This window comes from Sinocyclocheilus grahami, unplaced genomic scaffold (genome assembly GCF_001515645.1).
Source record: "Sinocyclocheilus grahami isolate Dianchi unplaced genomic scaffold, SAMN03320097.WGS_v1.1 scaffold523.1, whole genome shotgun sequence".
In the NCBI taxonomy this organism is placed as follows: Eukaryota; Metazoa; Chordata; class Actinopteri; order Cypriniformes; family Cyprinidae; genus Sinocyclocheilus; species Sinocyclocheilus grahami.
The window spans coordinates 591,189-606,581 of NW_015505702.1; the positions used below are offsets into that span (position 1 = coordinate 591,189).

The window sequence follows — 15,393 nt, forward strand, 5'->3', positions numbered from 1 at the left end:
TCGCCAGTGCTGTCCCGTGAACGCAAGGTCTGACTTTCCCGGAGAAGTGTCACCTCTCTCGGCGTCTGTTCTGTGCAGTGAGCGGCAGAGAAGCAGCGCATTCAGACTCGTCAATAAATGAGTACAAAACAGCATTTCCTAGCACCTGTCGCTTAACAACCGCATAGCCGCTCTTAAATGTAGATGCATGTTGATTTTATCAGACGATGCAGCGATTATAAATGAGAGTGACTCCTGGTTAACATGTATTAAAAGGGGTTGTATTTAGTCACTATTTAGTGTGGTATTTTTTGACAATATTCACTCATCATGACAGTAAAATGGGGCATTCTAAGTTATATACTGCAGTATTTCCTCTCTCAATCAGAAGAAAATATGGTTAACACCCGGTCATGCATGGAAAAAAAATACCATCATATACCGTGAAACCGGTATAATTTTGAAAAATACCGTGCTATAAATTTTTGGTCATACTGCCCAGCACTACTCACCACTGATTAACACTTGTACTGACCACAATGCTACCACTCTGACACTGTTGGATATTATATATTACAATGCATTGACTGCATCAACATTTGTTATGAGAACATCGTCAGTAGTTTTTATCATTTGATTTAATAAACAAAAAATCTTTTGTTTTCCATGCATAACAACAGCTCCAAGGGCTGAAGTGTTCTTCTGTTTCAAGGGCAGTGCATTGTGCAGTGTGCAGCCCCTCTGTTGCTATGACACGTGTTGGTCGAGTCTGTCTTTAAAGTTGGAGATCAATCGAACAGTGAGCGTTCTCCACTCGAGAGGGGGGCAGCAAATAGAGCCTCTCAAATGCAAGCTCACGCTTGGTAAAATGGAGAGTCTCACATCTATACAGTTAGAGAGCTTTGTCAAAAAAGTCAAAACACAGTGGGCAGCCTTTTTCAATTCACATTTTAATAGATGCAAATAGAGGGGTGAGTTGACTGTGCATTCTGTTACTGATAAATGTAACACGGGATTTGACAATTGCACTTTCATCTGATAACAATGGCTGACACTGTACAACAGACCTGTGCTTTGAATGACCCATTAGTTTGGACTCAGAGCTGCATGAACGTGTACAGGAGGCACGTCCTCTCTGTGTGAAACTCACTGATGTTACAATCCCCTCACCAGACTTTCCAACAGCAGTTTGTCTGTTGCCCTCTCTTGACTGTCTGTGATTTTGTCTGTTCAAAAGACAACAGTGTTTCAGACAATGTTTTATTCCATTTATAATGTTTTTCTAGCTTTCCTGTTCCAGCTTTTGGCTTATATTATATTATATTATATTATATTATATTATATTATATTATATTATATTATATTATATTATATTATATTATATTATTACTATTTTATAATTGTTTTTGATGTGAAATACATTTTTTGTGTGACTCGTTTTCCCTTAAATATACTGTGGTATAGAATAGAAAATAATAGAATAATACATATTATATAATACAGATAATATTTATGTGCTCAATACCTAGTATTGTCATTGTACCATTTTCAAAAAGCAATGCTGATACTGTGCGATTTTTTAATTTAATGTTCAGAATGATAGACGTAGTCACTGTTAGAAACAGCTTAATATCCATCAGAAGCTCCTTTACATTAGTTAGTGTTGCAAAGTGCTGTACTGTGTATTATTTGTGATGTAATATATAAATACAGATACATCATTCTCTCTTCTTCTTCTCTCTTGTTTTGTTCTCCCCCATAGCTGTATCCTTCATGAGACACAGTGCATCAGCTTTTGGATTTGCCGTAAGTATAATCTTCAGTGTTAATGAATTACATGTTATTTTTAGGCAAAGATGTCTGGAAAAGTGTGAATTTGTTTCTGCTTTATGTTCACTCGTCAAGCTATGTGTAAATATTATTTAAATGGTGTCCGTGTTAAGCATATCCACACACCTAACGTAAGATATGAAAGATGATTGCTAATGACACTGGGAACAAAAGGATGATGAGCTGCTTTAAAGGATATTTTTTATGATGCAGGTTTTGTTTTTGATTTATTACATTTGCATTCATTACATTCTTGTGCTCAGGGCAGCTCTGGAACTGGTTCATTAGTCTATCACTGGACCTAAGTTTGTGACAGTTTTTATTTTTATAGCACTGATGAATCACTGTTGTTTTTCAGTTTGACGCGACGTTAGATGTTCTTTCCTCCATTATAGTGCTGTGGCGCTATAGCAATGCTGCAGCGGTGCACTCTGCCCATAGAGAATACATGTAAGTAAACAAAAGATGAGCTGTCTGTAGTATGTAGGGCACTGAACCTGCAGCAAATCACTAAAAATGATGAATAATGCTTCCTTTGTGACCAACATTAAAAAAATACATTCCAAACATTTTAAAATATAAGTCAACATTTCACTGTCAGTGCTATTCTTAGTAAAGCTAGTACATTTGGGATTGTGGTGGAGCATGGTAGGACACAAAATCTTTTCTCTTTTGACTACCAACATTCAGTGCAACATGTTTTTAAGTCTAAACATGTTCGATTTATCAGATTTGTTGAGCGATCTGCCTTGTTTCTGTCTTTCTCAATTCGAGACGTATTATGTTGATAAAGGCCTGTGCTGCTGGTTTCATCCTCAGTCTGTGGGGGCTTGTGAATTTCATTTCTCTGGTCGATGTGTCAGAAAGGGAGATTTATAATCCAATACTAGAGAAGAATTGCAGGTCTCTGTAGGTGAACCGGTGGCCGCTTGTCTTACAGGGAATCTGAACATGTATTGTGGGCACTTTTCTTATTTTTCAGAGAAGATCAGGTTTCTGCAGGTTTACTATAAAAAACAAATCATTTGTTAAATCAGTTGAGGCCAGTGTTCCCCAGGTGCACCTTTGTGAAACTGTCAATGTTCTTGCTTCAGCCTTGAATCAACATCAGCAACAAAAAAATATTCACTGCCATTAAAACATTGGGGGTTGGTAAGATTTGTAAAATGTGTTTTTAAAGAAGTCTCTAATGCTCACCAATGCTGTATTTATTTGTACAAAAATAAATTAAAACAGTAATATTGTAAAATACTATTACAATTTAAAATGACTGCTATCAATTTAAATATATTTTAAAATGTGATTTATTTTTGTGATTTTCAGCAGCTACTCCAGTCTTCAGTGTCAGTCTTGATCCTTTAGAAATCATTCTAATATGCTGATTTGGTGCTTAAGAAGCATTTCAATTATTATTTTTATTTCTAAAAAGTTAATACGGTGACGTTTTTCAGGATTCTTTGATGAATAGAAAGTTCAAAAGAACATTTATTTAAAATGCAAATCTTTTGTAACTTAATAAATGGCTTTACTGTCTCTTTTAATCAATGTACTGTATCTTTGCTGAATAATGTATTAATATCTTTTAAAAAATCTTACTGACCCCAAACATTTGAATGATAAAGTAACTCAAATCATATAAACTCAAAAACATATAAACTAATAAAACTGCCTGAGATTTGATTAAATGGATTATTTTATCAGCATATGTTTTCTGCTTTCTCCATCAACAGAGCATGTGTGATCCTGGGTGTGATATTCATCTTGTCATCAATGTGTATTTTGGGTAAGGCCATCCATGATCTGGCCACCAAACTTCTTCCTGAAGTGGTGAGTTCAATGGCAGTGTATCATATTTATAGTTTGTATTATTTATTTTAAGGTGAATATAATAGATGGTGAGTTAAACAAATAGATATAGTGTACAGTCATCTTCACACCTTAAAATCTCTGCTGATAAATCTCTGAGCACTGATACATCCCTGCTGTGACATTGCTGAACATTATTTTTTATGATCCTCTACCAACAATATGTTAACTGATATCCAGGTCTGGAGAGTGAGGAAAAATTTAAGGAAGGCAGAAAGAATGAAAGAGAGAAAAAATGGCTATACACGTGGCTATGCATGTATATATATATACATATATTGCAATTATCGAAATATCGCAAATGTAAGTATCGCAATATGCATATCGCAAGGGCATGCGATATCTGAATTTTTAATAATAGGCTACTTAAATCAAAACGTTGCAAAAGGTCAAAGTTTTAGTTCGATGCATATAGCAGAGAATTGCTTGATGTTAAAAAAGAGTTAAGTTTAATAAGTTGCAGAAAACAACTCTTTGCTGTCTCATCTTGCTGTCTGACTCACACCTGAATCAATATGCATATCGCAAGGGCATGCGATATCTGAATTTTTAATAATAAGCTACTTAAATCAAAACGTTGCAAAAGGTCAAAGTTTTAGTTCGATGCATATAGCAGAGAATTGCTTGATGTTAAAAAAGAGTTAAGTTTAATAAGTTGCAGAAAACAACTCTTTGCTGTCTCATCTTGCTGTCTGACTCACACCTGAAGCGCGCACACAAGCCGCATCTCACGCAGCATCTCTTCAGTTCTGCCGCACACGTGCAAAGCACGCGCACACACAGACGAGACCGAAGTGACAGAACCCTGACAGTATGTACTAATTTACTCTCTCTCTCTTTATATATAATATATTATTTTATTTATTTATATATATATATATATATTAGGGATGCGACAATACAGTTAGTCCACGGTTCAATACATACTTCGATGTATTGATAGTTCAATACAATACATACTAGTTTTTAGTTTCAGTTCAGTGTTTTTTTGCAATTTAAATGCGATTTAAAAAATAAAATAAAAATTAACAATAAAAAACTCCTGTACACTGGAGAAGGACATGGATTATTATATTTCTACTTAAAATTTCTTTTGAGAGAAGTATTATTTTTCCTATTTTTATCCAAAATAGGATGGATTGGCCATTATAGAGAGCTATAAACACATGCAATGTATGTTTTATTTATACTGGAATCTGGAGGGCGCCCTCACGCAGAAACTCCCCATATGCATCACCATAGATATGTGTATCTCAGAAATAATAGAACCAAGGATATTCCAGGAAATCCCATATATGGACAAAGGCATCCAGCTATTCCTGTAACCGCATAAAAAAAGGTAAATGTTTTGAATGATGAAACATAAAGACAATAAACACTCGACTTCGACAATATAGTTATCTGTGTTCTTCAAGCCAGCTTAGGTATTTTAAGTATATTTGTAATCCATTGCTAATCGATATTAGATACCTTTTTACAGTAAAGAATATATTTTCCACCTCATTCTGTCATAAGAATCCACATCAGATCACAAAAGGAAGTTATTTCAAACATTCGACTGATGTTTTGGAGTATGCTATTGCCTAATGTTCTCTTTTGTTGGACAACAGGTTTAAAAACGCTTCTCATTGGAAGTCATTACAGCGGAAGATGTTTTTTGCATGTGTTGCTTTATCAAATGCACATTATAAGCAGAGAGGCGTTTCCTTATCTCTGCACGTGAACTCATGGGCACACACACAGAGCCAATTCGGAGAGAAATAAAACGAACCGAAACCGAAAAAAAAAGAGGTTCATTCAAGCCTTGTTTTACCCCATAAGTGCTAATGAAACATCACTGCAGCAGCTTTAATGATGGAATTGTGCTGGCCGTAAGCCATCTGTCCTGTCGGCCCTCTCCTGTTGCATTAGGATGGATGATTCAGAAGTGGGCTTCCACATTCTTTAATGTGCATTTTTTCATTCTATCGCCCTGCAGTTCCACATTCATTAGACCTGGACTCTTCATGTCAGCACCCATCACTCTGAATCTCTAAGGTGGCCTTACTGAAAACTGTGTGGTCCAATTAATCCAAATTGTCAGTCTTAACAAGCCAGTCAGCTTAAAAGATGAAAGTCTGAATTTAAACACATTCTTTGTCTCTCAGCTGTTCCTCGGAGATGAAGGTCTCTGAACAAACTGTCTTATTAGAAATGTTGGAGAAGTGCTTCTGGATGTTGTGTGGGTGGAAAGCAGACATTCTTAGTTTGGAGAGAAAAGAGAAAAGCAAAAGAAACAAAAACAGCTGTAGTTCATCTATGATGCACCTGAAAATGTCCTCAGGATTGATACGAGTCATTTATGCCTTTCTATTATTTGTAATAGCTATTTATGTACCTTTTGTTTTCCCTTTTCTTGGTGCTTCGTTTGGAGATCTGTTTTCATGTGTCTTTGTTTTTTTCATCTTGTCATGTCTTTTTATTGTGAAGCTTTGTGATAAAGCTTTTGTGGTCAGTTTCATTGACCATGTATGTTTACATATTTTCTGAAAAATGTCCATATTCTGATACACACGTGTTCATTTTCCACAGCTATTAGAATAGCTCTGTTAACTTGTTATTTTTTTGTGTACTTAAAGCCATCATGTTTGTTGTGTAAATCAGTTTGTGTGTCTTCATATTTAGTCTTTGTATCTAATCTAGTCTAACCCTCTTATGCGTTTTCGATTCCTTATTAAATATTAAGTTGGCTACTTTTCACTTGTGCTTAAAATGAACTGCACTTCATCTCTGTATCTCCTCAAGAGCCAACTAGACATAACTGAAAGTCCCATTGATATTGTTACTTTTATCCCTCTTTTACTTTCACAGGCCTTTAAGAATTCTGACTTTAATATCTCCATGATGGTATTGCCTGTGCCCCCCTCCCAGTTTATGATTCAACCATATGTACCCTGCATCATTTCTACTGTGAACAATTCTTCTTTCTGTCTGTTACTGTCTGTCTCTCTGCTAGGATGACTTCCTGTTCAGCGTTTCTATCGTCAGTGGCCTCGTGTGTGTCATTCTTGCTGTTGTCAAGTTCATGCTGGGAAGGATTTTGACCAGCAGAGCCCTAATCACTGATGGTATAAAATCACACACACACACACACACACACACACACACACCCATGAGCACATACCATGTCACTGTTTCTCATTAAGTTTATATTATTAGCTGACAACATCATGGTGCCACCTGCCTCTGTGACTATGAATACAGTATATTACAGTTTTTACAGTCACTAGGACCAATTTCTCACTTCTTTGGTCACTTTTTAAAACTCTTCACATAGTGAGCACAAAGCTATTGCTTTGGCAAAAAATGCATTCAGTGACTATATCTTCCAAATTACATTACATATTTTCTCATTTAGACACAACCACCACCACAAGTCTATGTATCTACTGGTCAATTTGCATGTTTGCCATAATCTTTTCAAAATTGTTAAAGTTCAGTTAACAGAACTGAATAAGACAGAAATTTGCTACATTACTACAGCAATACCATATTGAAATGTATTCTAAATCCAAAAAAATGAAATCCTGTCAAAACAATTAGATGTAACTGAATGCTTATACAGGTGTTAGACTTGATTAGAGATGTATGAAGGGTTTTGAAAGATTTAGTGCATTTTCTGAATGTGAAATGAACTGCTGTGCCAGGATGAAAGTTGATTGGGAGAACTGTGTGATGAGTTTTCATTTTAATTTTGGTTATTGCAATTTTCTTATGATATTTTGATAGTTTTTTATGTTTCTATTTAGTTTTCATTCATTTTTATTTCAGTTTTAGTTATAATAATTTTAGTACTTAAGCTTATTTCAGTTAGTTCCCAAGGCAACATTTCTCATTTTTATTCAAATTAATTATGTTTTTCACCTATTTTTTCAGCTTTATTTCAATTAATGAAAATAATTAGTCAACAATAATGACACTGCTGTTTACAAACCTTAAATGAAGGTGTCATGAAGATAAAATTCATAATAACACATAAAATGTAATGGCTTGATTTATTTTTTCTGAAGGCTTTAATTCTATGGTTGGAATATTGAAAAATAGCTTCAATATTAACAGGAATGATCCATAATCCATCAGTGATCTGTCATACACATTGAGTCCTTATGAATTAATAGTAAAAATGACTAATCAGCACAAACGCCCTCAAAATGAGGCATGTAAGGGATTTTGAAAGGTTATAGCAGCTTGAACTGCCTGATGTTGAACCATTTCTAGCACCACAAGCAGGGAAAAAGACAAAAACGGAATTACAGAAATATTCCTAAATCTATCTATTCTCGTCTTTTACTACTTTTCTTTTTAGCTTGAACGGCATACTGTGCAATTCAGTGCAAAAGATCTTCATTAATGTTTTTAGCAGCACTGGTGTATTTTTTTTAAGCAATTTCAAATTAAGATTAATCTGACCTTTGCTGTGCGATGATCTGCTATGTATAACCAGTGATTTCCGTGGCATGCATTGCTGTGTCTGTTTGCCACTTGCTATTAAATTTATCAGATATTCTTTTCGTGCCAAGACAGAATGAGATTAGAATGGCCTGAAGTATCGTCTGATGTAGAAATGATTGATTTGGGCTCCAGCAGACAGAATGAATGATTGGTGTATTATGGAGGGTCTGTGAGGCAGGGCAGCTTATTCCACAATGGAGAGCGAATCATTGGAAAAACAAAGCACATTTTAGTTTCTTACTGCACTGTTTAACAAAACTAATCCATAGTATAATGAGTTTTTCACCTTTCATTTGTTTCTCCATGGAGACTGAAATATAAATCCAAATGTCATTTTTGACCTACAAATCTACTCTGATGTTCAAAAGTTTTGGGGTCAGTAGGATTTATTTGTGTGTGTGTGTGTGTGTGTGTGTGTGTGTAAAATAATAATAATAATAAATAAAAGTACTTTTATTCAGCAAGGATGCACTAAAATGATCAAAAGTAACTGTAAAGTTTGTTTTTAAATAAATGCTGTTCTTTTGAACTTTCTATTCATCAAAGGGTCCTGAAAAAATGAATTACAATTTTCACAACAATTTTAAGCAGAAAAAGAGTTTTCAACATTGATAATAATAATAATAATGATATTAATAATAAATGTTTTACAAGCAGCAAATCAGCATATTAGAATGATTTCTGAAGGATCATGTGACACTGAAGACTGTAGTAATGATGCTGAAATTTCAGCCTTGCCTATTATTACCAGTTCTTTTAACTGGTAATAATAATTAACAGTATTACTGTTTTTACTGCATTTGTGATCAAATAAATTCAGCACAAGAGACTTCTTTCAAAAACATAAAATGTCTTACCAACCCCAACCTTGTGAACGGTAGTGTATTTTAAAATCCTTTTATCCATGTGTAAAACACATCAGCAAAATTAAAAATGCATATTAATTTGAATTAACATTAATTATTCATTCACACATTTTACATGACTCCCTTACACAGAGATATGTTTTTAAATGTAATGCTTTGTTACAAAATGCAGTTTGTCACTGACCATTCCAAATACTTTAACTCTCATTCCTTTTACAGATAAAAGTATTTGATGTGTTTAAGCAAATGAGCCTCAGTGAAAGATGTTTTTACTGTCTCACAAGCACGGTAAAGGAAAGGGTTCCTGCTTCATCTTTTACAACTGAATTTTATACAACTTAATTTTGCTTAAGATTGTATCTTTTGTCTCATATAATTGGGACGTAAATGTAACTGAATGTAAAAGCTGCACACCTGCTGATGTACACGGGCTCCATAATGGGGGTGGGGGGAGGTTAGGATGAATCCAAGGGCGCAACCAGGGAGAGGGGGCCCGAGTCAATATGCTGTTCAGGGGGCCCAGAAACCACAAGGGTGCCCCTGCTGATGTATGTATCTCACCGATATTACCAGACAATCACGAGTCGAACAATAACTGCAGCACGGACTCCCAAAGCCTTTTGTCTACTGCTCAATGTGATCTCATCTGAAGAGGGAAACTTTAAAGCAGAACATTTCATATTTATGTTCTTTTAATCATCATGACAAAGTTGTTGTTTTTATTTATTGATTTGTGCTCAGGTGATGCCATTGGAGTGTTTGTGCCGCAATGCAATAGCATCATTCCATATACGTCAGTGGACGTTATAACTTTTATTTTATTTTATTTTATAAATATTTTTTTCAAATTCAGTGATCCATAATCCTATATAAACTGTACTGACTAGACTGTATATGTGGAGACTGCCCATGGTAGCTGATATTTCAATGTGCCGAATTAATGCTGTATTATTTTTACAAAATCTGGTATTAATATTCAGATGTCAGGTCACAACTGCCAGATAGGCAGGTTGTTTGCTATGAGTCAGTTGCTATATTCATTCATTTTCATCAGGCATATAGTGCTAGTTTTGTAAATCTAAGCATGTGTTAGGCTGTAATGTACCCCCAGCTGACACGTAGGAGAACAGCACTGTCTGTTCATAGACTTCAGTGGCTGTAGTTGCTTGTCCATTACTATAAAGGTCATCAGGGTCACACAATGGGTTAAATTGTTACATGTGCTTAGTTTAGGTTGTAACGATTGTGCAAATCAGTCTATTCCAAAGACAAACTTGACAGATGGACCCTGTTTTAGTTGGCTCAGGCTTGAAGTCTGTACTTATGGTGTAGTTTAGTCTTAAGCAATACTCACTGCTACGCTTTGCATGAAAAACCACCATGTACCTACAAAATGCTGCACAAACACTGACACACAAGCACACACATGCACAAGCAAATGCACATACAACACATTTCTAATGTCTGGCACATAGACGAGAGGTTCTGAATGTACATTTATTTCAATAGTAATACTGATCTATATTTCTGTAGAACGTGAAATATGGCTTGACCTAAAAATTGTATAAAAATAAAATCTCATAAGAAAACGCTTGCTTATGTCTAATTGTCCATAATTTTGGATTGTGTACTGTACTACAGTAGGCTACTTACTATTTAGTATGTCTACTATTTTTATGAGTCAGTTTGCCATATTTGTTGAGACTACTGTTACAGTAACAATTGTACAGTCTAAATGTTAATGAATATCTGAGAAGCCCCGGTGAATATAATTTAATCTGTTAGACATAAACAATGAAGCATAAACATGTTTAGGTTACAGCATGTGGTTACAGAAACTAAATCTACCTTAGGAAAAATTCACTTAAGTAAAATGTGTGACAACTTGCACCGTCCTATTACAACAACAGAATCAGTGCTTTCTATAACTTCAGTCTTGATTTATTTCAGAAGGAGGTGTTCTGCACTTTTCATTTATGGCCACTAGATGGCGAGCTGTTAACATACTGTACATTCAGTTACATACACTGACAATTTAACAGGACACAGCAGAACAACCGACACTCTTATACTTGTCTGTATTTATCGAATTTTAGTATCCTACAGATTTCTAAACAATACTTCTTTGTTCTTCTTTCATCTAAACAAAAGCTATACAACCTGAAATGTAATGAAAACTACCATCTGCCACTTGGATTACAGAGCACTTCCGAGAGAAACTGACTGGGAGACACAGGAAGGAGTCAGACTGTGCTGAATGAACAGATTTCACACTGGATGCAGGCACAGAGTATGTTCTTTTAATCATCATGACAAAGTTGTTGTTTTTATTTATTGATTTGTGCTCAGGTGATGCCATTGGAGTGTTTGTGCCGCAATGCAATAGCATCATTCCATATACGTCAGTGGACGTTATAACTTGAATATTTTTTTCAAATTCAGTGATCCATAATCCTATATAAACTGTACTGACTAGACTGTATATGTGGAGACTGCCCATGGTAGCTGATATTTCAATGTGCCGACTTAATGCTGTATTATTTTTACAAAATCTGGTATTAATATTCAGATGTCAGGTCACAACTGCCAGATAGGCAGGTTGTTTGCTATGAGTCAGTTGCTATATTCATTCATTTTCATCAGGCATATAGTGCTAGTTTTGTAAATCTAAGCATGTGTTAGGCTGTAATGTACCCCCAGCTGACACGTAGGAGAACAGCGCTGTCTGTTCATAGACTTCAGTGGCTGTAGTTGCTTGTCCATTACTATAAAGGTCATCAGGGTCACACAATGGGTTAAATTGTTACATGTGCTTAGTTTAGGTTGTAACGATTGTGCAAATCAGTCTATTCCAAAGACAAACTTGACAGATGGACCCTGTTTTAGTTGGCTCAGGCTTGAAGTCTGTACTTATGGTGTAGTTTAGTCTTAAGCAATACTCACTGCTACGCTTTGCATGAAAAACCACCATGTACCTACAAAATGCTGCACAAACACTGACACACAAGCACACACATGCACAAGCAAATGCACATACAACACATTTCTAATGTCTGGCACATAGACGAGAGGTTCTGAATGTACATTTATTTCAATAGTAATACTGATCTATATTTCTGTAGAACGTGAAATATGGCTTGACCTAAAAATTGTATAAAAATAAAATCTCATAAGAAAACGCTTGCTTATGTCTAATTGTCCATAATTTTGGATTGTGTACTGTACTACAGTAGGCTACTTACTATTTAGTATGTCTACTATTTTTATGAGTCAGTTTGCCATATTTGTTGAGACTACTGTTACAGTAACAATTGTACAGTCTAAATGTTAATGAATATCTGAGAAGCCCCGGTGAATATAATTTAATCTGTTAGACATAAACAATGAAGCATAAACATGTTTAGGTTACAGCATGTGGTTACAGAAACTAAATCTACCTTAGGAAAAATTCACTTAAGTAAAATGTGTGACAACTTGCACCGTCCTATTACAACAACAGAATCAGTGCTTTCTATAACTTCAGTCTTGATTTATTTCAGAAGGAGGTGTTCTGCACTTTTCATTTATGGCCACTAGATGGCGAGCTGTTAACATACTGTACATTCAGTTACATACACTGACAATTTAACAGGACACAGCAGAACAACCGACACTCTTATACTTGTCTGTATTTATCGAATTTTAGTATCCTACAGATTTCTAAACAATACTTCTTTGTTCTTCTTTCATCTAAACAAAAGCTATACAACCTGAAATGTAATGAAAACTACCATCTGCCACTTGGATTACAGAGCACTTCCGAGAGAAACTGACTGGGAGACACAGGAAGGAGTCAGACTGTGCTGAATGAACAGATTTCACACTGGATGCAGGCACAGAGTCAAACTCAAGCTTGGAGCCATGGTGACAGACAGACCACATCAGCCGAAAGGCATTTGTAAGTGGGGTTCAGAGGGAAGTCGAGCTTTCAAATGTTGCCCCAAAGCCAGAGGGAATGGCTGGAATCTCCTGATCCATTTCTCCCCCGCAAGACCCGCCTCAAGTGTAAATCCCAGACTGACATGTTTGAAATGACAGTTACAGCTGTTCAGTGTTGTTTTTGGACTCTGAGTCTATATGCAAAATGGGCTTCGACTTATCAAGATTCCATCACTCTCACATGTCAAGGATACTTACTTTAGAATCAGTGTTGCCATTTACAGCTATAAGAATCATGTAATCATTCTTAAATGTTTTAAAAATGTATAGAAATATGTTTATTTTATATTTAAATATTAATAATTCTAAATATATACGAACCAGAAAGAAAGAAAGTCTCTTGTTCTGTATACAGTACATGTTTTGGATCTGACTAATAAGAAGGTGGTTCACATTTCTCATTTCATGTTCCCAGGCTGGTCAGGTTGCTTCAGTAACTCAGAACATGTTCGATACTCTCCTCCTCTCTGAGGTGGATGAACCTTAATGCAGGGGTGAAGCTTTGTTCACTGAATGGAGCAGCATTCCAGAGGTGATGTGAGTATACCACAATACAAGATCATATGAGCTACAGCTCACAGCTGCAGATCTTAATATCCTCGACCTTGCTTTGGCCTCCATGGCCAAATACCAACAGAGTATTAGCTTCTAAATGCAGGGTTTTGCATGAAATACAACTGTTTAATTCTCAATTGAATTCATTCTTAATGTATTACATTAATCTGGTTTATGCCAGTTTGTGAATCATTCCATGACATTCAGGGGGAGTTTTAGTTTTTTTTCTGGAGAAGCCTGGTTTTTCTGGTGATCACTTTGAACAATTTTGGTTAGAATTTGGTATAATCTACAATAAAGAGATAAATAATGGCAGTACTTATGTTTTGAGTACTCGAGTTATATACTGTTACTGTGACAATCAAAGTTTTTATTTCAATTTTAGTACTTCAACTTTTTAAAATTTCAGTTATAGTTGCCAAATGCAAAGCCAACATTTTTCATTTTATTTTTTTTAAGTTTACATATTTAATCTAATATATATATATATATATATATATATATATATATCAAATATAACTGGCAGATATTTAAAGCTTTTCTGATGATGTTATCTGCTGAGAAATGTTTGGGAGATTTCTATTCAGCTTTAATGTAAACTAAAATAACCTGAAGGCAAGGGAGGGAAAACACACACATTCAGACAGCATCCGAACATACTGTACATATTTCCATACAAAAAAACAGCATGTCTGACGGCATTCATAAAATAGATGCCAAAAAGTAACCGGATGACCCACTACTATCGGTGAGATTCTGAAGTGCCTATCCGATGGACATTTTAATATCCCATAAGGCCACGGGGTTTGTGAATGTCAGTGAAACAACACAACTGATGCTGTATAGGTCACATGACAATGATAACATGACGAATGTAGTACTTCCGAATTACATTCTTACTGCACACATTCATAATATATCATAATATATAAAATATAGCTTTTTAATGATCGTGAAGTAAATACTTTTTTTTAAAAGAATATTTAATTAGTGAGTCATTGAAACATTTAAGTCTTTACAAGTAAAACATTGAATCATTCACATAACCAATTCGTTCAAGAACACTGATTCATTCAGGAACAAAGAGACACTTTGGTTGCTATGACACGGAACATCCGCAAAAATTTTTATGCTTGAAATATTTCTCCAAGCATTATTTTTCATAACAATATTGTGGTAATTCTCTATTGTTGTATAGTCGTAGTACAAACAGGGTGTGACGGTTAATCGGTGTGGTATTAGTCCTGCCCCTCCTCCACTGTGATTGGTTAGCTGCCCGAAAAGTGACAGTGATGAGTGCTGCATTTCACCCAAAATTTAAAATTCTTCAACTCTAGGTGCTGAGGAAAAAATGGCAAGTGCTCAGTGAGAGAAACGCTCAGCACCTCGTCACGCTGCTGGCGTTTAAAAAAAAAATTGCTCTACCGTTGAAAACAATTGAAAAAAAATATGCTAGTCTCTGGAAAAACCACTTTGGTGGACACGCGACCTAACTATCAATATTGTGTCTAAAATGTACGTTACTCCATATTAACTTCTTTATTGAACTACTGTATAAACACAATATCAGACTCATAATCAGCACATCTGATATTGTAGTTGCTCTTAATAATAATGCTTAATTGTATTACTTACAAAGTTGTTCCATGTTACCATGTTTTAGATTAAAATTCCAGCATGGTCAAATTAAAATATTTTAATTGACCAAATTAGCAAATGCACCAATCCAAAAATGGTAGATAAAGGCACAAGAGGTGGTGGTGTGTGAAGGTGTCATGAAGGAATAGGATTTCAGATCTGACCTTACTTACACCTCTGGGGATGTTAA

At 35.3% G+C, this 15,393-nt stretch overlaps 1 protein-coding gene across 1 annotated transcript in view; it reads left to right on the forward strand.

The window, feature by feature from the left end:
- tmem163a (transmembrane protein 163a) overlaps positions 1–7,786 on the forward strand; it is a 28,261-nt gene extending 20,475 nt beyond the window's left edge. The window contains exons 3-7 of the mRNA XM_016237700.1: positions 1,742–1,785; positions 2,168–2,259; positions 3,540–3,636; positions 6,671–6,782; positions 7,725–7,786. Of these exons, the coding sequence (XP_016093186.1) occupies positions 1,742–1,785; positions 2,168–2,259; positions 3,540–3,636; positions 6,671–6,782; positions 7,725–7,786 (407 nt within the window). The remainder of the gene's footprint in view (positions 1–1,741; positions 1,786–2,167; positions 2,260–3,539; positions 3,637–6,670; positions 6,783–7,724) is intronic.
- The last annotated feature ends 7,607 nt before the right edge of the window (positions 7,787–15,393 follow it).